This window comes from Melopsittacus undulatus, chromosome 5, assembly GCF_012275295.1.
Source record: "Melopsittacus undulatus isolate bMelUnd1 chromosome 5, bMelUnd1.mat.Z, whole genome shotgun sequence".
Lineage (NCBI taxonomy): Eukaryota > Metazoa > Chordata > Aves > Psittaciformes > Psittaculidae > Melopsittacus > Melopsittacus undulatus.
The window spans coordinates 20,039,014-20,064,508 of NC_047531.1; the positions used below are offsets into that span (position 1 = coordinate 20,039,014).

At 37.3% G+C, this 25,495-nt stretch overlaps 1 protein-coding gene across 4 annotated transcripts in view; it reads right to left on the reverse strand.

Annotated features, from left to right (window-relative positions):
- The window catches only part of POT1 (protection of telomeres 1), a 69,038-nt gene that overhangs the window by 39,450 nt on the left and 4,093 nt on the right, over positions 1 to 25,495 (reverse strand). For all 4 annotated transcript variants that reach the window (XM_034063278.1, XM_005146094.3, XM_034063281.1 and 1 more), the window contains 6 exons: positions 22,193 to 22,326; positions 17,840 to 17,912; positions 16,731 to 16,822; positions 14,088 to 14,198; positions 11,644 to 11,691; positions 10,411 to 10,525 (listed from right to left, as the gene is read on the reverse strand). In XM_034063278.1, coding sequence (XP_033919169.1) covers positions 10,411 to 10,525; positions 11,644 to 11,691; positions 14,088 to 14,198; positions 16,731 to 16,822; positions 17,840 to 17,912; positions 22,193 to 22,315 — 562 coding nt within the window. In that variant the 5' untranslated portion in view covers positions 22,316 to 22,326. The remainder of the gene's footprint in view (positions 1 to 10,410; positions 10,526 to 11,643; positions 11,692 to 14,087; positions 14,199 to 16,730; positions 16,823 to 17,839; positions 17,913 to 22,192; positions 22,327 to 25,495) is intronic.

Consider the following 25,495-nt stretch of genomic DNA (forward strand, 5'->3'; position numbering starts at 1 on the left):
ATGATGCAAAACCCCTCAGTTACTCAGCTAAAAAAAAAAAAAAAAAAACAACTTTACATACTGGAGTCAATTTTCCTTTAGTAGGTAAGCTTACTTCACTCATTATCTTTTCCTGCTGTGGTTTAAGCCCAGCTGGTAACTTAGAACTACGCAGCCACTTGCCCACTCCCCTCCTTTTCCCCTCACCCCCTCCAGGCAGGATGCAGAGGAGAGTCAAAAGAATGTAAACCCCATGAGCTGAGATAAGAACAATCCAATAACTAAAGTATATTATAAAACTGCTACTGCTACCACTAATAATAACAAGGAAAATAACAAGGGGATAGAATGTAAAACTAAAAAGGGAAGGGAAAAAAATTTCAATAAACAGCAGTTATGCACAGCACAATTGCTCACCACCTGCTGACCGATACCCAGTCCGACTCGAACAATGATGTGGACCTTACAGGCAACTCCCCCCAGTTTATATACCAGGCATGACATGCTGTGGCATGGAGTACTCCTTTGGCTAGTTTGGCTCAGATGTCCTGTCTCTGCTTCCTCCTGGCTTCTTATGCCCTTCCTTTCTGGCAGAGCATGAGACTGAAAAGTCCTTCATCAGGGTAAGCACCACAGAGCAACAATTAAACATCATTGTGTTATCAGCTTCTCAGACTAAATTCAAAAACAGCACTGCACCAGCTACTAAGAAAGCAAAAATAACTGTTATAACTGAACCCAGGACATTTCCTACAGAAGGGAAATGCTGGCAATTTTTGCTTCCAATAATCTGTGTTAAAAATATGACACAATGGATGCACAGTTCAGCAAATTTATATAAAAGACAGTTTTTACTTTCATACAAGTCTGACTCAGCAAAAGCACTGGTTTTAGGCTGATAATATACAGAATGCCAAACTGCACCTACCATTTGGAATTTTTTAAATATACTTAATTATTCTAAAGAGGCATTCCCACTCAGGTTTAAGATTAACATCACATGAGGGACTACCAGCAATGCACAGCTATCTGTTAGGATGCTTGTAACACTTCATCTCATGAAAAAAAACCACATCTATTCAGAGAAGCAGCTTTTTTAGAAAAGAAATTTATGTAACAACAGCAATTAATTATTACTGCAAGGACTATCTTTAAAAAAGTATCAATAAAATTCCAAGTCAAGAGAGAAGAACATTACATTAACTACATGGAGAATGCCTATTTGCAAACTTCTAGACATATCAAGGATGAGGGGCTCATTAAGAAGAGCCAACATGGTTTTATGAGGGGGAAGTCATGTTTGACCAACCTTACAGCCTTCTATGAGGAAGTAACTAGGTGGAGGGATGATGGTAGAGTAGTAGATGTGTTTTTTCTTGGTTTCAGTAAGGCATTTGATACTGTCTCTCACAGCATTCTTGGGATTCTGTGATTCTAGGTCCTCTCTGTAGTTTAAAACATCAGTGTTCTGTATCCCCATAACAGACATCGAGAAACTAAAGTTTCCTCCACTGTGATGATGGTTTAGGTTCATTCTTCAGATTATAGCTTTCTTTTTATAAATATCATAGCATTTCCACTCTATGGACTCTTAGGTAAGTCATCAGCATGCTCAGAAAGTCAACATCTCTTCACAGTGTAAACACACACACACACACATATATATTACAAAAACAAAACAGCAAATCCCCAAAACACATGGATTCACCAACTTATTTTTCAGTCCTTGTAAGAAAACCAGAATTGCTATAAAGGCTTTCCAGATTAGTACTTACTGATTTTGTAGGAAGGCATTTAATACTTACTGATTAAACTTTTATTTTAGTTTTATTCAGTAATTCCTAACGAAAATGCTTATATAAATTTTTAAGGTACAAAGCATCAGTCTGATTATGACTCATTTTTTGGACAACCACATATGTATTCCTAACTAACCTTTATGTGAAAACCCACTATTCTGAATCAATAACTTACCCCTGCAAATAGAGAAAAAGGTTTTTGGCCATGTATTGGCAATGAGGGACGCAACTAGAGATTGCCTTCTGTTTTTTATTTCAATGCACATAAAACGAGAGAGTAGTATAGCAAATTATTCTCTTTTCTAAACTCCACCAAACATTAATACTGTTTCTGAGAATTACTGAGGCTATTCAGTACTGAACTGGTGTTCAGTAACACCAGTTAGCAGCTGAACCAGCTAACTTATCAAATATATTCAACAAAACACAGGAAGAAAAATACTATAAATGTACACACTCTATGTGTGTGTGTATGCATATATATATACATGTACCTGTACATATACACTGATATTGCAGAAGCCCAAAACAAAATCTCTAAAGAATAAAACTGAATTCATTTTACTACAGCATGGTATTTCTAACATGGCAATACATTTAAGAGATACAAACACTGAGTAACTACCAGATGCATCTGTCTAAACAGATGGTTTAATGCCATCATTTGTAAATTGCAGATCAAAGTAATAGGTTTGATTTTTTTTCTATTAACTATTTATTCAACTGTTGAATTTCCTTTTTGGAATTTTGAATTTTTTTTTTTAATATTGGCTGATAGGAAATGGCAATTTTCTAAAAAAGAAATACACAACCCACTATGATTAGATGGAAACAGAACACTACTCTCATCTTTAGGCTCCAGAAATAAAATCATTATCTTTACCTCTATAATAGTTTTTAATTTGTTCTGCAAAATTAAAATACAACCTCAATATTTTGATTAAAAAAAAAAACAGAAAAAAACCAAACAGCTTTATAGAACAAACCTACTGTAGATTTAACTGAGTCTGCTTTCTCAAAATAGACCATCATATACAACAGTCTGTGATTGGCTTGTTTTGCACTGTAAGGTTGGTTTGCTATTGCTTATGAAACTATTTTAATTGAGATTGTCCACATGCTACAACTTCATGTTTTTTCAGCTATATTAGCTTTAAACAAATGATGGGCTAAGAGTGTTGATGAACATCACTGAAGATCAAATGAAAATTGAAAATAAATCTTAAGGCTTCAAAATAACTTTAAGAATCTGATTTATGGTTCTTAAGTTGTATTTTGACATTCAAAAAAGATGATCTAGAACTGTTCATGATTTTTAGAAATGTACTTTTCTGAAGTGTTGTAGTTGTTTAAACCAAATCCTCGCAGTACTCTCACTCACTACCCCTTTGCTCCCCCAACTCCCGGAGAGCTAGGAAGGAGAATCCAAAGAATGTAGCCCCCACAGGTTGAGATAAGAACGGTTTAATTGCTAAGGCACAACACAAATCACTACTGCCATTACTACTACAAATAATAATGATAAAGCCAATCACAAGCGAAAAAAATACAGCACCCCACCAGCCACCGACCCATAACTCACTCCACCCTGCCCGACCGAGCACCGCATGCTCCCTCCTCCATTTTCCTCCAGAGCTCCACCCCTCCAGCTCTCTCTCCCAGTTGCCTCCTGGGCATCACATGCTATGGTATGGAATACCTCATTGGCTAGCCTGGGTCAGGTGTCCTGTCTCTCCTTCCTCCCGGCCTCCCCTCCTCCCCGGCAGAGCACGTGCTCAGAAAAGGTCTTGAACAAAAACACCCTCAAAACATGCTCGCTATCAAGCAACTGTTCCCAGTCCAGAAGTCAAAACACAGCACTGCACCAGCTACAAGAAGGAGAAAATATGACTGCTACTGCTCAATCCATGACAAGTGTTACTTCTCTGAAAGTGCTACCCTTTATTAATTTTGATTCTAAGAAATATTTTGTAAAAATAAAATAGTTACCCTCCACCTACATGTCTACATAGGCTAAAATGAGATTTTACTTCAATATGTGTCATAATGAATAAACTGCATATAACTGAGAGAACAAGCTAGGTGGAGGTTTCCCCAGGAAAACGTGTTTTTACTCTTATGACATACTGTTAACCAGCAGTAAGGATTCTTCTTGCCATAATTTCTCACTGTATTATAGAAAACATTGTCTATTATCTGCAGGAAAAAGATAAAGAGTTGGAGAAGCAGTAGCATAACATTGCAATGTCCCAAAAGTTTCATGGTCAAGCACATAATCTTTATAATTGGATGCTACAAAAAAGGCCAAGACTCTTTTTCTTTTGTATTTGCTGGTTTTACTCAGACTAAATACTTGACATGTTCTTGAGAGGGGAGAGAGGAGAGAATCACCTTTGTTTCAAAATTTAAAATATCTAAGACTTTTAAAGTATTTGGGAAGGAAAGCTAGAACATAATTTTGAACACTTCCAACCAACCTTCCAGCAGACAGAAACCCATCTGTCTGTTGTACAAAGCAGGACATGAAGCATGTCCTTGGGACAGTTTTTAGAACACATAAAATTCTTATGTATAGACATTCCAAACTAAACTGAGCAGCTGTCCTGGGTTCAGCAGTAGCAGTTATTTTTCTCCTTCTTAGTAGCTGGTGCAGTGCTGTGTTTTTGACTTTCAGCCTGGGAACAATGCTTATAACACCGATGTTTTTAGTTGTTGCTCAGTAATGTTTACTCTGACCAAAGACTTTGTGAGTCACATGCTCTGCCAGGTAGGAGGGGAAGCCAGGAGGAAGAAGAGACAGGACACCTGACCCAAACTAGCCAAGGAGGCATTCCATAACACAGCACATACCACCCACTATATAAACTGGGGACAGTTACCCGGAAGGGCTAGATCACTTCTCGGTTGGGCAGGGTATCGGTGGGTGATAAGCAGTTGTATTCTCTTCCCTTGTTATTTCCCTTATCATTATTATTACTGGTGGTAGCAGTAGTGGTTTTGTGTTATACCTTAGTTAATGGACTGTTATCTCACCCTGTGGGAGTTACATTCTTTCCATTCATCTCCCTATCCCTCCAAGAGTGGGGAGAGAAAGGCGGGGGAGTGAGTGAGCAGCTGCATGGCTCTTGGCTGCTGGCTGGACTTAAACCACAACAGCAGCTGAAGCATGTTCAGTTACAATAAGTTTCTCTGGAATACACGGTAATTTATTATCATACTGAAAATCTATTTCATCCATCACTATCTTAACTTTTGTCTAATGCAATAATAGTAATCAAAATTATGAATATTTAATTATAGATTACATAAATTGACAAGGCTAAATTAGGTACCACTTGCCTTCAGTGGGAACACAGTGTGGAACTTCAGCCTTAAGCTTCAATATATGGAAGAAAGAGCAATATTTCATTCTAGGTGTATATCTATTTAGGGAATAAAGGCCCATATGGATTAAGTACAGTGACTCCCCTGCCCATGCTTCCAGCAGGTACCCTCTTAAAGCTATATGATTCTATTAACACAGAGTCAGAAGAGAACGTATTAGCACAAGATTGTGCCAGATGTAAGAAGACTACAAAATTTTCTGACAAGAGACATTTCATGCTCTGACAATTCAGAACAACCACTGAACATTTTGCACTGTCTCAAGCAGACGTAATTCTGGATTGTGGGGGGGAAAAATATAAAAAGCAGAAAAAACACAAAACCAACCAAATCCAACTCTGAAATATTTAACTGAGGAGTGAATAATTCTAAAACCCCGAATTAAAACTGTTCTAGAAATTTTCACAATAAAGTAGGATCACAACTACCTTCACAAATAAGAAACTTTTGAAGTCGTGTCCTTGATCTCCACTGATTCTGTTGTGTTAGCTTTTTTTTAATACTACCAACTGAAAATACAGAGATATATTAGAAAGATATATAGTTATTAATGACATCTAGGCAAGAACTAGTTGTTAAGTAAATCATTTTCCCTTATGAAACTGAAGCAATTAACTTGTCAAATAACTCAGTTGCAAAAATTTGTCCTAGCTGTTTCAGAGACATATTACCTTGAAAAGCAGTGCATTTAAATTTATTGTTTCTACACATATGGAAAGAATGGCTGTCTTACTAATTTCCAGCAATCAGCGCTTCTTTAAGTAAGATATTCAAAGTCCTCATGTCCCCCGAGTCTTGTTAAAGCAGCTGGACAAATGACAGATCCAGACCACATGATCCTTCAGGAACTGCCTTTCCATGATTTACTCAAAGAGTAAAACTTGTACTTTCTACATTTGATTTATTTTCTTCTTACCCTTCTTATTGTCAGCAATGTGAACAAAGGAAAAAAAAACAACTTTAAAATGTCTGTAGGGTTTAGTTCACTTCTTTCCTTTTAAGCCCAAGTTTTAAGCCTCCAATATTTTTCAAGAGGAAAGTACCCCTCTTCACCACTGGCAATATCCTGAATTACTACAGATAATGCTAATCTTTTCAGGATCTTATAAACACAGTTAAGAAATCTTTTACAATTGCAGGCTGGAAATACCAGTGACAGATCAAATTCTTAAGTAAATAAATGTATTGTATATATTTATATACTATTGTAAGACTGACAGCATTTGAACAGATCTAGCATAAGCACAAAATTAAAATTTTGAAAAGCTCACTACAGTGACAGATGTGTTGCTTGACAGCCTGTGCAGAAAAGACCAAATAGACTAACTTAATATTGAAATAATTTATCAATATTTTACATTAAAAACAAAATACTGATCTCTACTGTGTACACATCTAGACTATACTTGCACCTTTACAATTAAGTCTTTTACAAATTTTAGTGGCACATCAGTGATGAAATCTCCCACCCAAAGGAAGGGTTTTGTAAAGTTTTTGGTTATTCCATTTGACTGTCATAAAGACAGTCTGTTATTATTGTTTTTTTAAGCTAAAGAAATTTTCAATTCCACTAACAATCTTATCTTCACAATGAACTCATTTCTCAAGATTCCTTCATAAGATTTATCCTTATTTTATTGTAACCCAAAAAAACAGAAAGCCTGAAATACCTGGAGAGTCCCAGCACGTGTGCTGGGTTGACCTTGTCTGGCTGCCTAGTGCCCACCCAGCTGCTCTCTCAATTCACCTCCTCAATAGGACAGGGGGAGAAAACAAGACAAAAAAGCTCATGGGTTGAGATAAAGACAGGTTTCCATCATGGGCAGAATAGACTTGACTTGGGGAACATTGATTTAACTAATTGCCAATAAAAATAGGGTAGGATGGTGAGAAACAAAAATTAAAAGACTTATTGCCCCTATTCCTTTTTCCCAGGCTCAACTTCAGTTCTTCATATCCTACAACTCTTCTTCCCTCAGGTGGCACAGGGTGTCCTGGTTTGAGCAGCAGCAGTCATTTTTTCTCCTTCTTGGTAGCTGGTGCAGTGCTGTGTTTTGACTTTCAGGCTGGGAACGGTTGCTGATAGTTAGCATGTTTTGAGTTACTGCTCAAATGTTTGGTTTGTCCAAGGCCTTTTCTGAGCTCATGCTCTGCCAGGGAGGAGGGGAGGCCGGGAGGAAGGAGAGACAGGACACCTGACCCAGGCTAGCCAAAGAGGTATTCCATACTATAGCACGTCATACCCAGGAGGTAACTGGGAGAGAACCCGGAAGGGCTGGAGCTCTGGGGGGGATGGGGGAGGTATCGGTCAGTGCTCTGTCGGGCAGGGTGGGGTGAGTTATGGGTCGGTGGCTGGTGAGGTGTTGTATTCTCTTCACTTGTTATTGGCTTTATCATTATTATTTGTAGTAGCAGTAGTGATTTGTGTTATACCTTAGCTATTAAACCGTTCTTATCTCAATCTGTGGAGGCTACATTGTTTGGATTCTCCTTCCTAACTCTCCGGGAGTTGGGGGAGCGAGGGGGGGGAGTGAGTGAACAAGCTGTGCGGAGTTTGGTTTTAAACCACGACACAGGTGGAAAAGGGAATGTGGGGTTATGGTCAGTCCACAACAGCTCCTCTTCTCTCCTGTACCTTCCTTCTCACACTTTTTTGCAAAAGTTGCAGTGTAGATCTGCTATCCTGAGTTCTCTTCTGCAGGCTGCAGGGGAATTTCTGCTCCTGTACGGCCAAAACTTACCCTTTCTCCTTCTCCAGTTTTGGTGTCACTGGGCTGTTCCTTTCCCATTTTTCCCCACTTCTCACTGCCATGCAGTGTTTTGCCCTTTCTCAAATACCCTTTCCCAGAGGCATCAAAACCTTGTCTCAGGGTCTCATCTGTGCCCTGTGGTGGCTGAGTTGGAGCCAGCTGGAAGTGGCCATGTCTGGGACGGGGCAGCTTTGGCTGCTCCTCATACAGGCTACCCCATAGACCCCTGCCAATGACTGGGTACAGACACCTAACACGGCTGCTTTCACCTTTTTTATCCTTCTTCATGCCCCACAGCCTTGAATCCTTTTCCTCAAGCCCTCAGCAACCTATCATCATCCATTCATGCCTACCTGGGTATCTATCTCTTACCTTCAAAGAGATCCCTCCGTCTTTTTTCTGTTTTAATCAATAGTTTTCAAATATTAAGTACTTTTATTACTATTACTTCTAAGCTAGCAGGATAACTTGATTTGCTATAGACATGGCAAACATTCACACATATCATTTAGTACTTTATGAATGTTCGCATTTCTAATTAGATGCCAGAACACACTTCTGTTTCCAGTTTAAATGCATCGAGCTCCTGCACATATTTTCACTTACCATTATTCCTCAACTACATCTAGGAATATCTGGTGTATTGGAACATTCATAATGTAAAATACTTGGAATTTTCACTTAAAGATTTGCAATACATTGTTTAACAAAACCCTAGGGTATCAGGGACTATGTAGAATATTGTAATATTCACTTTAAGTCTCAAGAGGAAAAAATAACCCCAAACATGCACTATGTTTGCTATAACAGATGGATCGTTACTGGCTCAGCTCCCAACTTAATGACTACATTTATTTTTAAATGTTAATGTTTAAATTAGATGATTCCATATTCTTCCGAATATTGTTTATGTTTCAGACTTATTCTGGGAAACACTACTGCCCTCTCAACACTGAGTAAGAACGTAGAGCAGAAAGGTTTTCTACGAGCAAGCCTTGTCATCTATGATAAACACAAATGGGGACACATTTTGACAACAAACTGCATGGGAAGCACAGAACCGCCTTGCTGCAGACACCAGAGCACTGCGTCCAAGTGGTTTGGGTACATGTTTCTTCTGGTGACATGGTCAACAGTATGTACAAATGCTGATGAATTTCCCAAAGCTATTCATTAGCTTGTGGATCCAGTTATTCTAATACATTATTGAAAAATCCTATGTTGCTCTGCATAACAACTCTGAATGCTTCCTTTATGACATCTGACAATTGGCGTAGCATAGCCCAGAGAGCTGCACATACTTGTCTTGCCTTTTCTGTAGATGTTAGTTCACACTTGACCTACAGGTACAGCAAAGGCACACTTTAGCTACAAGTGAGAGCGAATACTTCCTGTCAAAAGGATCTTTCATAGCAGTGTATCTGTTCATCTAGAATAATACTACTGCACCAAAGGGAAGTGATTAAGCATGCTCACAATACAGACTGTATCAGTATAGTTCAGTTGAACATACTGAAACCAGCAAACACACATTTGCACCAACCTCCGAGATGTTCCTCCCTCTCATACACTGTAATCTGACTCAAAACCAAGGCTGAAGATGGCTTCATCTTCAAAGTTGAAGTCATTAGCTGAACCTTAGCGGGACTTGGAAATTTTTTCAGGTGTACCACCATGTTTGCACAGCTGTCAGCTATTTCATTAACATTTCAAGCTACCTAACTCTAAGCAAACCTCATTCCAGGTTTCTGATTTTTTTCATGCTCACTTCTTAAATTTCTGCATTTAGAAGCCAAATTCATGGCTATTGACATTATTCAAGAAACTTGCATAAGTAATTTAGACCATAAAAATCAACAGTCACCATCACGATAAAAAAAACAAACAAAAAAACCCAGCACATTAAAATGCACAGTAACTTTACAATAAACAGAAAATATTTTGATTAATTCTGAATCTGAGTAAGAAATTCTACCGCTTAATCAAATTCATCAGGGATATCAACTAGCTGTGTACTTACTAAGCACGTAGTGAAATAGTACGGTCTTCTAGCAAAGCTAGTACAATCAGTAAATGTTCACTGAAAGAAAAAATGATTCAGCTGTTGCACTGCTTCTACATTAACAAATATGCTAGCAGCACATTTATAGGCTACCATAGCACATCCTGTCAAAATCTCAAGGAAGAATTGCACTTAGTTACACAACAATCCTTTCCCACAGGACAGGTGCAGGGCTTTTGTACGTTTTTTTGCACAGGTCCTTTTCCCTGCTTTGTATTGATAATATTAGCTTGATAAATACTTTCTTCATTTGCTATCTCCATCAGTGTGCCTAAACCAACTCTGATACCCCTTACCTATTTGTTGCTCTGTTTCCTTGATGTTAGCTGAGAGCCATGGCTAAAGGATAATCACAATTTGTTCTGGTTTATTTATAACAAACATAGTAAGAATAGTTCTATTTAGAGATTTTATATCGTTTGAATATAGTACATACCAGTTCCTTTGCTTATATATGGAGGCTTGAAGAATTTCACAATGCCATACAAATTCACTACAGTTCCATCTTTAAGACGATTCAGAGGAGTGTACACGTATTTGGGTGCAACAGACTGGAAAGATGTGATAAAATGAGGAAACAAAAGAAAATATTATTCAAACCTTCTCCTCCAGAATTTTGTCTTTTAATACCATCCACCCTCAGCTATGCTTTATTTGATTATACTTAAAAAAAAAAAAAAGTTATTTCTTTCTATCTTACTTAGACTCTCTGAACATAAATATATTTACAGGCAATAAAGCACAAAAAACCCCAGACTTATAGCCATTTGGTTTTGAAATTGAATCTTCCTTACAATAAATTAACCAGTTAACTAGTTTCAGTACATGAAACAGGTGAATAATAAGGATGGAAAGTAATTTTTATAGATAGCTTTTAACATGTCCATTCAAAGGGCTTTTTGATGCACATAAATAACTTTGTAATTCTTATTGGCAGTGTCACTGCACAGAATCACTGTCTTGTGGTCGGCAGTCTCTCTCAGTCATTGGGTAAGTCTTCCTATTAAAACAGCACACTTGTATTAAAGAAATTAAAGACTACCTTCTACTGTTTAAGGACTGCTTTCCTGCCATTTTAAGGTTACATTATACGCTGATTAACTTTTCTGTTAAGAATACAAGTTCTGCCAAACTGATTGAACACTCTTTATAAAATTAACTCAAATCCAAGCTGTCATTGTCAATACTGAATGTTTATGATAAAGAACAATAAAATTCCATACACTAATTCCTATGCCTTTAATACATTATTTCCTGTTGAATACTTAGACACATAAAGGTTTGTTCCAAACAGTAATCAAAAGTACTGTTACGACCAGTACCTGAATTCTGATTTTAGATGAAAGAAAGATTCATATTTCCATTTTTTTAAAAGCACAAACATATGATCTTTTTTAGAATGGTTACCTTTCTAGTTTAGATATTCCTAAATGAACATGCAAACTATTTTGAGATAGAGACAGAACCTGCAAGTATAGAAAAAGTACTACTTTTTCATACTTTATTCTTTTTTCCAGGCACATTACTTGCATAATTAAAAGCTAAACAAATGACTGCTGGGATAAGAGTATGGAGTAAAATAAACAAGAAAGAAAAAAGAATTTTGCACATTCTCATTTATATGCAGTTAGTCTCATACGGTTTAAAAACATCCCAAATATGAACTCACCACCAGTGCAGGTTTTGAAGGAGCAGTTCTTGTTTGTTGACTGTAAATCTGAGGAGGGAAAAAATAGCAAACTCTGATTAAAAAAATGAAGGTATTGCAAACATAACAACATTTGATAACTCTACAGCAAATATAACGCTAAGGCAAACAACGCAGCACTACAGACAGTTTTGCCATGTAAATCACCTCTGAAACTAGTAATATGCTTTTTATAATGAAAAAAAAGAAAACATTTACTCCAATTACACTCAAGAAAAGCTCCTTCAAACAACATACACTTTCTAAAGCAGAAATGCACTTGGATATAGGTCAGGTCACATTAATAGAGTCAGCATCTGAAAGTCAGATGTCACAAATTTAAAATTGTACTTGCTTAACAGAGAACTTAAATGGATTTAGGTTCTGTACATGTCAATGCTTAGAGAATTAGATCTACTTTTAGTGTCTCATTACTCTCCTTTAGGGGAAAAAATATATATTAAAAAAAATAAAGAAGGTTAAGGCAAATTCACCAGAATGGGATAAATTCTATTTAAAGGTAGTTCCTAAGCTTTTAGAGCCATACCTTACCAGACTTACCTTCATTGTAAGGTCTTTTAAGGACCCTATCATGACGATTTGACAATACTAACACCTAACCACACTATAATGAAAAACACTGGGTTCAGCTGACACCCCAACGCACCACTGCTGTCTGTCTGCTTGAAGCAGGGTCCCGCTCGCAGCTGCATGTTGCCTGCTAGGGATATGGTTTTGCTCTTCACACTCAACTGCATTCCTGAAGTAAGTTTTACTTTCATATATTTAATTTAAATAGCTGACTGAACAGTTATAACTGAGAAAGTGAATCATGCAAAAATTTCAGATAATTCATACTAATTTTAAACATTCAATGAGTGTGTCAGTAAATTAAGTGCCATAGCCTCCATTCTGTGGTCAGTGTTGAGACAGACACCTCATCAGCCTCCTCAGCACAACCTAGACATTCAGTGCACATCTTCCTTCGGACTGTTTGTGAAGATGTGCTGCCAATACTCAAGTTGAGTCAAAATTCAGGTACATTTAGATACATTCACTCAGACTCAGGGCATAGCTTTACTATCCAATATCTTCAATGACATATATTTTCCTCTACCTTTACATAATCAACAGACAATGTCATGAAACAGTCTGCATTACAATTTGAATTAATTTTGTTTCTCATTGAGCTGCATTCCAAGCTTTAATTATCTGTAGAGGTAAAAATTGCTTTCTGAATCAAAAAATATATTTTCTTAAGTGTAAAATTGTCAGGCAACAATTATGCAAACATAAGTTTAAACCTTGATATGAGCACAGGATTTATGTTAGTAAGAATTTTTATACGAGATTCCTGTATTTGTTTTCCTAATTATTTCTAAGCTTGTTTCAAAATCTGGCAGATAAGCCCAAGGAATCACCATAAAGCTGTACTGTTCTCCAGTGAAGGTGCCTGTTCTTTTTCACTGACTACAGAATGGAGTTCACAGGACTGTCACTGAGAGCTCAGTTCAGTGCTATCATCCTTCTTTTTAACAGCAGTAGACAATTACAGTGGTCAAAATTATGCAACTTTCTGACCAGATGTCCTTAACTGTTGGGATAATTTTCATAAGACATATGAAATGTTTAAGGCCGCTTAAGTGTTCAAAGTTGTTGCAACTCTATTGCCATTCCATAACTCCTTCCCTCCACTACAGGTTTCAAAATGTAGAATAATGTCCTAAATCCTTTGGTATTTAAGCTTCTGTGATTTTAAGCCCTGTAACTTCTAAAATACTAATGCTTAGACTTAAAAAGGGTAGCAAATGTCTCTTGAAGCAAAGACACAGTAGTCACAACAAACATGCACTGTTGATTCATTATCACAGAAGCAGGAGAGGATATCCCCATTCCCATATCTCAACAGATGGAAGCATTTAAGATGAACGGTATTGATATGAGAATAGTACAAAAGAACTATTTTCCTCATAAAAAAAAAGATTTGTAATTTTCCTTTTAAAAAAGTGAAGAATCTAGGAATCCCTGTATTTCAAAGCAAGGAGTAATGATGAGAATTAAAGCAGTACAAACTCACAACAGACCTAAGACCACTCTTGCACCCTCTATCTTGCCTGCATTATTGTACTGTATTATGCATGAGAATGGCTTAAACAGCTCTAGGGATCTACCTATATGCCAAGGTCAATTTTCTGAACTCAACAAGTAGAAACTTATCTGGGAGGCTTAAGAAAATTTAGCCCTTGCATGGTTACGGTTATTATAAAATCGGATGCACACACAAGTATGTCCTGATGAACATGCTGAAATAATCTGTAGGAATTTAGGTTATAATAAATTTTATTATTTTTTCTACTGTAATGAAAAATGTTTATGTTGCTATTTGCACAAAAAAAAAGGTAAAAAAAAGTTGGGTACCCACGTACATAAATGGCCGATCCAGATTCTTCAGACACCTCCAGGTGGCAAGCATGTCTACCATCCTCTTGTGCTGTAGGCGATTTTGCCAACTTAAAACCTGCAACTACAATGGTGTCCTACAGGGACAGGGTGATAAAACAGATGATTACACAGACTATATCAAGTTTTCTATTTTAAGAGTATGTGATGTGAAATTTCACCCTAAAGTCTCAAGACATTCAAGAAACAAAAATGCTGAACAAATTTTAAACACCGCCTTGACGTTTCTTTATTTAGTTCTTCTACCAGCACAATTCATCTTTCCAGCCAATGCCAAAAAGTAGGCTTTTTATTTTTTTTCACATTTTGTTAAAAGTCTTACACTCTTGATGTTACTGCAACTGAGTGCTAATTTTGACAAGGGGTATATGGTAAGAGTCATGGCAAATAAAACAAAAGAATCACTCCCCCTCAAATATACTCCTATCTGGGTAAGTTTAACTAAGCTAGAGAAGGAATCACACATTGGATCAGCAGCGACAAACATAATTTTCTCAGAGCTTATTTCCTGAGCCATAGCTGAACTTTGAAGAGACTCTCCTTGTAGCTATTTTCTGGTTTGGCTGGATCACCATCTTCCAATTTCTTCCTTAAAGGCCAAGAAGATCAATCAATAGGTGGGTTTCTGCTAGTAAACAAGACATTTCTGGCATCATTCCTAAGATTCCAGGGCAAGAAGCAACTGCATTTACAACTGCACTTTCACTTTGGTATAAAGTTCCTCAGATACTATGAAGTGAACAAGAAAACAATGATTTAAGGAGTAAATCATTCAATGCCTGCAGCAGCTCACTTTTTAGTAGCAACCAATTTAAAAAAGAAAAAAGAGGGAGGGGAAGAGAGAAGACAGAAAAAAACATTTAGAAGACAGAGATGGTAAGAAAGGTATGTGATCAAAGTGCTGGGGAATCAGATGCAATATAAAGCTCCTTTATAGTCAGCTCATTTGGTATTGGAACAGTACAGCAGGGCTGTACCAGTATGACCCATTACAATAAGCATATTAGACTTTGTACCCTATTTCTAGATGACTTCTACTAAAAGCTCTTCCATAAGCTTTTACTGAAACACTCTGTTCACGTGTTCATTTGATTACAAAGAGTCTTCTGATTAAAGTTGACAGTTTTGGCCAAATATTATGCTATGATGGCTCCTTTTTGCTATTTCAGCAATCTGACAATGCTACTCTAAATGATTCAAAATCCAAAACCTTAATGTTTTGTAAAAGAAAAAGAAAGGCTGTTAGCTTAAGTGACAGTGATGTATTTAGCTATTAAAGGGTTTTGGGAAAAAAAAATACTGCAGAAAATAAATTTAATCAGGTAGTTTAGTAAATAATGAATCTGCTTCGGGCATGGTAATTTTCAGGTAGTGTCATAAATAGGAATACAATATATATTTTGATTAAAATACAATGTGTTAGTCACATAAGGGTAAGCCATACTCTGAGCTAGTAAGTTAAAATAGGATAAAACAATTATATAACTCAATATTCCTTACCCCTGGAATACACTGCCCTGCTAACATACATCTCACTCTTTCCAAACAAAAACACAAACACAGGCTTCAGGAAACTCCACTATTTTGCAGAAACCAGGTGTTAGCATGTGTTTTTCCTTTCACTGTACTGATGCTACTAGTGCTTCTTCAACAGTGGAATCAACCTTCAGCTAAAAGGCTATGCCCTGCTATATATTATTCCCATTTCAGCATTTGATTAGATTGCAGGCTGCATAAGATGCTGGGACTTGGTTGCTGAGTCAGGATTCGAGCTCTGTATAGCTGACTTGTCTTGCTCTCCTGTGTCAGAGAAACTTTAGAATTACAGAGACTCAAGCCCTTACACAGGTTGATAATTAATGGAAATGTTTTTTGATAACAGATCACTGGTGACTACTAATGATGTGTAACATGACATTCAAAAAACACCTGTGAAAGGACTGTGCAATTTCAATGAGGAAAACCCCACTAACCTCAAAGTCTAGTTTTACATGTATAAAGAACAGGTATATTCTCAGATTTGTTGCAAATTCATAGTCAGCTTTGGCAGATTGCAACTTGCAGCTGTTAAACACGCAAAAAATTTACATCATTTTCACAGCACTTTGAGATTTCGTTTATTAATTTTTAAAATAGATCAGTTTTCACCATCTTTAGCTAACATGTTCTTATAATTGGTTTAGGATCAAAATTATATAATTGGGAATTTTGCTAGGATTTGACCACTATTTTTAAACAGCAAGAAGAAATACCACTCTCCTCATTGAAAAGAGGTGAGAAATAAAGGAAAGACAGTATTTTCCCAATGGTTATTCTGTTATAGAACCAGAAGACTCTCAGGAGAAGGAACAACACAGCTATTCAATGTTTTTGGGATGACTTCTTTATCATCCATATTCATGATCCTTTACTTGCTAGGTAAACAGTACTGACAAAAATAATTGCTTTATTTCAACGTTAATGTTAGAAGTAATTTACATAAGCAAGTACTTTGGGGTTTTTCCTCTAGTTCATATTTATATATTTGAACTGATCTATACAAAAACAAGAAGTCAACATACACCTGTGGAAAAAAAAATCCTAAAATAAGGAAAAAAAATGTATTTTACCCCATGCAGTACAACTTGTGCACAGTCCTCTGCCATTTTTCCATATATTAAAATATTGATGCTGTTGATCCATGAACATGAGCTATCCATATCTACAGAAAAGAAAAAAAAAAAAAAACAGCAGTGATTCCGTATTCTGGGCTGCATCAAAAGAAGGGTGACCAGCAGGCCATATCCTGGGCTGTGACCAGCAGGTCAAAGGAGGTGATCCTGCCCCTCTACTCTGCTCTTGTGAGACCTCACTTGGAGTATTGTGTGCAGTTCTGGTGTCCTCAACATAAAAAGGACATGAAACTGTTAGAACAAGTCCAGAGGAGGGCCACAAGGATGATCAGGGGACTGGAGCACCTCCCATATGAAGACAGGCCGAGAAAGTTGTGTAGAATCAAAAAGGCTCAGAGGGAACAAGTGACAATTCCCTAACCAGTGTAAACAAGGAGCTGAGAAGTAAATGGAAAGAAGTAGAAGTCCCTTGAATTCAACACAGACTGCTGACTAATGACATCCTTCTCCTTCCTGGCTGGAGGTGGTGATGAGCTTTGGCCTTAAGAGATATATTATTTTTTGTATCATTGATCACATGATGAACAACTTAAGTCTTTCAATGTGTTAATGCATCTACTGATATTTAATACCTGAATAATCAGGTGAAATGTCATTTTTTACTGCTCAGATTAAAACAGAATGAAATACAAGTATGAGCTTACTGACCTATATTAAATGTGTGTTTACATTTTACATACTGTGTATATACTATATATAAGTATAAATGTTATATGGTAACTATTAAGTGTGCATTTTCCTTAGTAGTTCCTTACGATAAGCAGTTTAAAAATACACTATTAAATCCGTACACATAGCTAATGCACTTTCAGGATAGTACATTAAAATTCCGCAACAAGAAGTCTACTGATATGAAGATTGTATTGCTTCCATTAACTTACCCAGCATAAATATAACATAATCTATTTTTGTAGAGAACAAACACTTTTAGAGAGTATTTTAAATATAATATGTTATTGAATACTAAAAAGCAGGTACTAGTGATGTAAGAGCATAATGTCACAAAAGGGTCAAGAAGCTCTAAACCGTATACTTAAATGCAGTACCTTTAAGAACGATCTTGAAAAAGTCTGTCCCATCCTTGAGTTTTGTTACCGGGTAGGAAAGAATAACTATTCCCTAAAAAGTTATAAATAAATAAATAAATAAATAAATCAATAATAAAAGTCATGAACTAAGAATACGTAACTCTAAGTTACTGAAACACTCATAACTGCTGAAATACCTCTAAGCTAAACAGGGGAAATTGAAATAAGTGAAAGTTACCATCTAAATTCCTAAAAAAAAAAAAAAATTAACACCTCCCCACCCCCCAAACCCCACCCAAAACCTGCTAAAGACAGCACTAAAGAGCAATATTCTTGGTATTTAACAAAGGAAATATTACACTTTTGTATTACTTAGATGTTGCTGATTAGATGATAAGCTTAGACTAAGAAATGAAACAGTAGCTATGGAAGTACCTTTTACCGGTTACAATAATAGCACAAAGGCTACAGTTCAGCACAAAACTTGAAAAGTAACAAGTACAGCCATTTCTCAAAAAATATTGGCAAAGGACTACAACATAAATATGAAAATGAAACCACAGTCAAGGTAGAAAAGATGCATATGAAGATAAATAATCTGTGAAAATAAAAACCTGTACAGCTGAGGTAACAGTACTGTAAAGTTCTGAAGCTGTAGTGACCTACATAATTTGTCAGTAATACAAATGCCCTTAAAGACACAAAGGTTATATTAATTATGTAAAAACACTGTCTTTATAATGAAGTTGAAGTTACAATGAAGCAAAAATCATGGATCAGTGCCTTCAGTGATATTAACACCTCTTTGGAACAAGTACATTTTGTTAGAAATACGGTAACTCATAAAAAGAGCTTCCCCTTCAACAGCAGCAAAATGTCAGACAAATGTGTTCCTCCACAGTATGACATGTAAAACACTGTACCCCACTCAGGAATAAAAACACAGAAATTGGTTTAATTTAAAAAAAAAGAGTAAGAAACCAAACCAAAAAAACAGATTCTGTAGAGTATTTAAGAGAACTACATAAACAGCACCAGAAATAAAAGGTTTCTGATATAGAGACTGTAGCAGCAATCTGTATAAATGCACAAAAGCAACATTAAAAGGATAGTCAGGTAAATCATAATTTTACAGTACACATACTCAGTAGGAAGTTTGAGTTAAATATTAGTAGCAGCTTCTTAAACCAAATATGCAGAAATTAACTGTTACTGTTGAGGCTTTTCAGAGTAAAATTAGTCCTACAACATGTTGACTAGGAGGAATCCAAATCAAATTCAACAGTTTATTTTAGTGTTTTATAAAGAAATAGTAAGACTTCACAGAATACCTGTTTTCAATCCAAAGCATATTTTGCTTTTATTACACTAAAAAAACCAGCCATGTTTACTTAGATTTAGCATGTACCATATTGCTTAATTTCTTTTAATGCAGTAGTAATGCTTAATTTAAAAGCAAAATGAAGGTCAAAAATCCATGACCATATGTTTTTAACAGGGAAGTTCCTACTTTTCACAGAGAAGCCTAGTGAGATTTGTAAGGAAATTTAAGTATCAAATACTTATTTCAACAATCAGCATCCGCAAAAAAACTGTTCTGAGATTTTTCTATGAGTACTTACAGAAAGGTTTGCCATGTTTACAAAATTCAACTTTGTTTAAAATTTCAGGTATATATAATTGTTATTGCTGAGATTGTCTTTAACTGTTCTCACAGGTTAATAAACTACAGACTTTTTCTTGTAATAGTCTTTGCAGTGAAACAAATCACCTAAGGAACATTGTATTTACATATTTTGGTGGTTTTTTATTTAATGTCAGTCAACAGAGATACAGACTGTTTTCTGCCCATTTTTTACTTTGTATTTTCTCTTTCACATTCCGGTATCTTCCAATGAGTTTTCAAATTCTAGGACCACGTTCTTCATTAAAACAGTTTGGCCTCACCACTTTCCTTTGTATCCCAAACACCTATGCTCTAGTTCTCTTCCTCAGCAGAAATACCACTCACTGCTTCCTCAACATGCTTGCAGCTCGTGGCTTCAATCTTCAACAAATCCTACCTTACCAAAACCCGCTCAAAGTCACTCTTCCCCCACAAATCCTGCACTCTTTATTAAGCCCATCAACAAACTTCTTTCAAAGCCCTCCCCATTCCATATGCCACGAGATTTAAACTGACAATGTACATTTCCTCTAGCAAATCCATTTCCTTCTTTGCAGTGCCCTCCTTCCTCAGTCAGCTTCAACAGCTGATTTGACAGCTGATTTTCAGGTTTAGGTCAGCTTTGCCACAGGAAAATCCAGAGGACAATGAATTAACAGAAAAGACATCAGGTTCAGTTAATGAACACCATGACTGAGGATGTATGACATTGTTTGTGCTGTGTTCCTATAAATTTAAGTTAATATTTGTAGTATTCAGAGGGGTGCCAGAAAGGCAAAAAATTTTCAGAAGAATTAATGGACTCCAGGCACACAAGCCAGACAGGAACATTGTGGATGATCTTTGCTGCTTTTTTTCCCAGAGCACACTTCATAAAAAACATCCTCTTCCCTTCCTTTTGAGGAAGGGACCTGATCCCTATTTTGGCAGGTCTAGAGTGACAGTGTGCTGTGCCACAGTTAAGATAAATTAACATAAGTACATTCTAAGGTTCACTTCAAGCTCAGCCTGCAGAACTGGATTTTCCTACATATTTAATGGTGCATTAGCACCAGCTTTATCAGCTCTCCAGTTGCACTGTTTTTATGCCAAGCTCTTTTAGCCACCTACTAATCCACGTCACCAGCAGCATGAAGTTCTCTTAATATAAGACAGAAGCCAGAGAAAGAGACTTTCTTTCAGCAATCAACTATAACGCTGCATGTGGGTTCTAATAATGGTAGTAATTGTTCTGCTTTCCTAGTGGAAACATTTATTTTGGCAGAAAGATTTTTGTAATTTATAATCCATTTCTGTCTGCTTCAACATTTTCTTTGTGAACAAGAATCCCTGCTCTTCCATGTGAGGGGCGCTTGCAGACATAGCTCTTAAAAGCAGGAAAGCCTATACACCCTGCAGGTGAATGGGGACAGAAAACTACACTCTGAGGAATAAAATCCCATTTACCAGAAGCACTAGTTATTGGTATTTCCATTTGTTCCCTTGTAAGACCTAAGAGAGGCTGGATCATTCTTGGTCAAATCACTTCCTATCACACTCTACTGCTGCCTGCTTCCTAAAAGGACAGTTTTGCTCCTTTGCTTTACCTAATTGCACTACTCCTGACATCTCTTTAACACCATAATGAACCAGTCCAGAGTGAGAGCAGGAGCAAACTACCCTCCTTCTATCAATATGAATAGACATCTGCCAGTTTATTTCCAATGAATGGACTCAATCACAGGGTTACATAAGAAGTAGAGCTGGAACTGGGAATACACAGCTGGGAAAGCAAACATGGGTTTTGGATACAGAAAATCATCAGGCCAGTTCAGCTCATTTTTAAAGGATCTGTGCCAACTTTGAAACATTCAAGCCACCTAAGGTTTTCTACAGAATTTCTTCTTCTTTCCTCAGCTTTTTTTTTCTTTTTGTAACAGACTGAAGGCAGGCACAGGACGATATTGACTTCTTGCCACTTACCTGTCAGGAGTTAAAAAGATTTTCAGAACCATTAATAAAGAGTTAAACAGGTTAAAAAAGAAAACCCTCAAGAACTAACACTCCATTTTACACAACATATTTAACGATGTGAATAAAAAAAAAAAAATCTGTATTTCATTACTACACTAGGATGGTAATTCCAATCTGAAATATATTTGGGACTACTGTAAAAATATAAATATACACTTGGTAATGCTAATAAACCATAATTCTATCTTGATGCAGGTAGTTGCTACAGTCCTCCTTCCACAAAACTATATATTGGATTGCTTCATACAAGAAAGGAAAACTGCTTCAGAAATCATTACTCTGAAATCTGATCTTTAAAAGGACAATGATGTTTGCTGGTTTGTTTTTTTTTTGTTTGTTTGTTTTAAACAAAATACCTCTTAACCTTCCCCAATGCCTTAATCTTCAGCACAGCTTTCTGCATAGCAATGGGGTTTTAAATGGGTTAGAAGCTTAGCAACTAGGAAAATCTCTCATAAAATTTAAGTCTGACCATGTAAAAAGAAGAGGTAGAACAGTAAATCAGTGAAGTCAACAGCAACATGCAACAAAGTTCAACAGGCTCATAATTCTGCATAACTTAGAGATATGCAACAGATGCACACAAAGAGACAAAGCTGCAGCAAGTCACCGAGTTGAAATATGGAGTCCCCTCAGAAATACACCAGTAGCTATTTCAAAGTAAGCCAAAATTCTTTTTATTAGTATGTTACCTGGAAATATTTGTTGGTATGATCCAAGCCTTCTCGCAAATGTGTCAAATCCTCCTTCTGCAAATGGCTTGGTAGTGGAGGCTCAGATTTTCCTTTGATGATCTTCAGCAACTGAACAGGCATAGCTGCTTTATCTAAACAAAAAATAATAAAGAGATTCCTGAAGCTAGTCATATTATTCAAATTAAGAGTTATTGGAAGTTGCAGTTTATTCAGAAGCAGAGTATTTATTTTGTAATAAGAAAGTTTAGCTATGTAAGACAAAATCTTCAGAGGGACTGGCTTCATCTCTTAGTACCATGAATAGCAGCAAGAGAGAAAGTAACATTTCCTTAGCAATAGACAGCCATCCAAATTATTTTGCAAGCATTCCATAACACTGCAAATGGCAAGAAAGTGCTACTTTATATATGTGAACATTTTATATACAGAAAGGCACATTAAAACCCAAGCACTCTGAATGACTCCTTCCGCAGCATAAGTCATGGATAAACAGTCTGTATATTCAGCTGTTTCCCTAAAAGGCAATATGACTGCTCTGAACCTAAGACAATATACAATTGGTTTCTTTGTAACATCCAACCCAGCATACATAAAATTAGGAGACCTTACAACATTCAGAAGACACAAGAGGCTCCAGGAATCTCTATTGCTGCACAGATTTTGAGCAACAGAGAGATCTTACCAAGTAATGTTAAGAGCTTGACTACTAAGAAGAGATGATTCAAAAAGTTTATTGGCTGGGATACGCACAGAAAGAATTCCTATAGGTTAACTGGACAAGAATTAGCTACAGTTACAAATTACTAACCTCCACTTCACCAATTACCTGTGTACCATGTTAGCCTGTCCCAAATGCAGATGTCAGCTTACACCTAAATCGAACAACTAATTTAACCCTAATTACTTAAGCTTTTCAGAGTCTTTTGTCTCCTACAGAATTTTACTTTTCTGAAAGGAACCCAAGAACAGGGAAACAATTATCTAGAATGGACAGTAGGGCAGAGAACTTTAACACATCACAAAACAGAAACACAGTCTCTCACAAGCAGATCAATACCCTGATGGTCTCTAACCAATGGCTTCCATGGAAGACCCAATGAAAAAGCCTGGTTTTTATTGTCACATGTTTTTATTGAGCATGACTCAATGGTATGGAATGTCCTTACAGCCAATTTATGCCAGCTGTCCCAACTGTGTCACCTCCAAACCTCTCTCAGCCAACTTGCTGAGAGGGAGAAAGCCTTGGTGCTGCCCCAGCACTGTTCAGACACAGCTGAAATACTCATGCATCATCAAACCTGGTTTAGTCACAAATCCAAAACACAGCACTATGCATGCTGCTATAAAGACAGCTGCATCCCAGACCAACCCAGTATATCTCTAAAACATATCCACTAGGATACAGTGCCACCCCATGGAAAGGACCCACACATGGAGCAATTTGTGAAGAACTGCAGCCTGTGGGAAGAATCCACATCAGAGAAGTTCATGGAGGACAGTCAGTCACAGGTGGGAACAAACGCTGGAGCAAGGAAAGAGCATGAGGAGGAAGGAGTGAAGCTAAGCTCAAGAAGATGGGAGAGGTGGGGGGAAGGTGACTTGAGATTCGTTCTTATTTCTCATTCCTACTGTGATTTGATCAGCAACAAATCAATCTAATTTACCCAAGTTCAAGTCTTTTGCTTATAATGGTAAGCCCTATCTGACCCACGAACCCCTCCTCCGTAGTGCTGAGAAGGCGGAGTCACAGAGTAGCTCTGATGGGCACCTGGGACCAGGCAGGGTCAGTCCACCACACTGCAGAGCTGGGAGGTACATCACCAGGCAGGTTTCAGTTTCCACTTGAGCTGAAGCAAAGGTGCAGACACTGTTCCACCTCTGTTGACTGCTTTAACTAGTGAAGTATTAGGAGTTAGAAGGTATATAAAATATCACTAACTGATGCCAAAATGATGGCTTGATCTCCACGTTTTCAAACATAAACCAGGAGAGCCTTGTCATTAGCTTACTAGGATTTCAAAGTCTCCAGTGTAAAGAGCAACTAAGTCTCACAAAGCTCATCAGTTTAAAAACTCAACTGTATTCTATATATATATTTATATGTTATTCTATATATATATTTATAAAGAATCAATATATTCTGGCAGGCTAAGAAGCTGATCTTTTCCACCCAAAATCAGTCAACTTCAAAGTTAATCAGTAATATCGATCTTTACCCAGCAACACTATAATGAGCTACAGAGATAAAAAGTGTTAACCTGCTCTGTCGTTTACGTATTCCTCTCCGTTACAGTACTTGATCAATTAAGACTTTCTTGTTTGGTTGAGGGGTTTTCCCACAAAGATGTCTAACAGCAAGATGCATTCTGTTACAATGCAAACATCATCCTTAAAACAAAGACAGGAACTGAAGTTTTAAAACTCTCTCTGATGACTATGATAGTCCTCAAAAGGCTGACTTCATAACACAAGAACCATTCCAACTTCAGTCTTTGAGTTTGCCGTTCAAGAAGTCTGTGTCATAAACAGAGCTATTCATAGAATCACAGAATGGCTAGGAAAGGACCTTAAGATCATCTAGCTCTAATCCCCCTGCCATGCGCAAGGACACCTCGCATTAGACCACATTGCCCAAGGCTCTGCCCAACCTAGCCTTTAACACTGCAGGGGATAGAGCATTTTCTAGTTCTCTGGGCAGCCTGTTCCAGTGCCTCATCACCCTTACAGTAAACAATTTCCTCCTTATATCCAAACTAAATTTCCCCTGTTTCAGTTTTAACCCATTACCCCTTGTCCTATCACTACAGCTCCTAATGAAGAGTCCCTCCCCAGCATCCATATAGGCCCCTTTCAGATACTGGAAGGCTGCATAGAGACCTTCTCTCCTCCAGGCTGAACAGCCCCAACTTTCTCAGCCTATCTTCATACAAGAGGTGCTCCAGCCCCCTTGTCATCCTCATGGCTTCCTCTAGACTTACTCCAGCACCTCCATGTCCTTCTTATGTTGAGGACACCAGAACTGTACACAATACTCCAAGTGAGGTCTCACAAGAGAGAGGCAGGATCACCTCCTTCCACCTACTGGTTATGCTCCTTTTGATGCAGCCCAGAATACAGTTGGCTTTCTGGGCTGTGAGCGCACACTGCTGGCTCATGTTTGGTTTTTTTATCAACCAACATCCCCAAGTCCTTCCCTGCAGGACTGCTCTGAATATATTCTCTGCCCAACAGGTAGCTGTACTTGGGATTGCCCCTATCGAGATGTAGGACCTTGCACTTGGCTTTGTTGAACTCCATGAA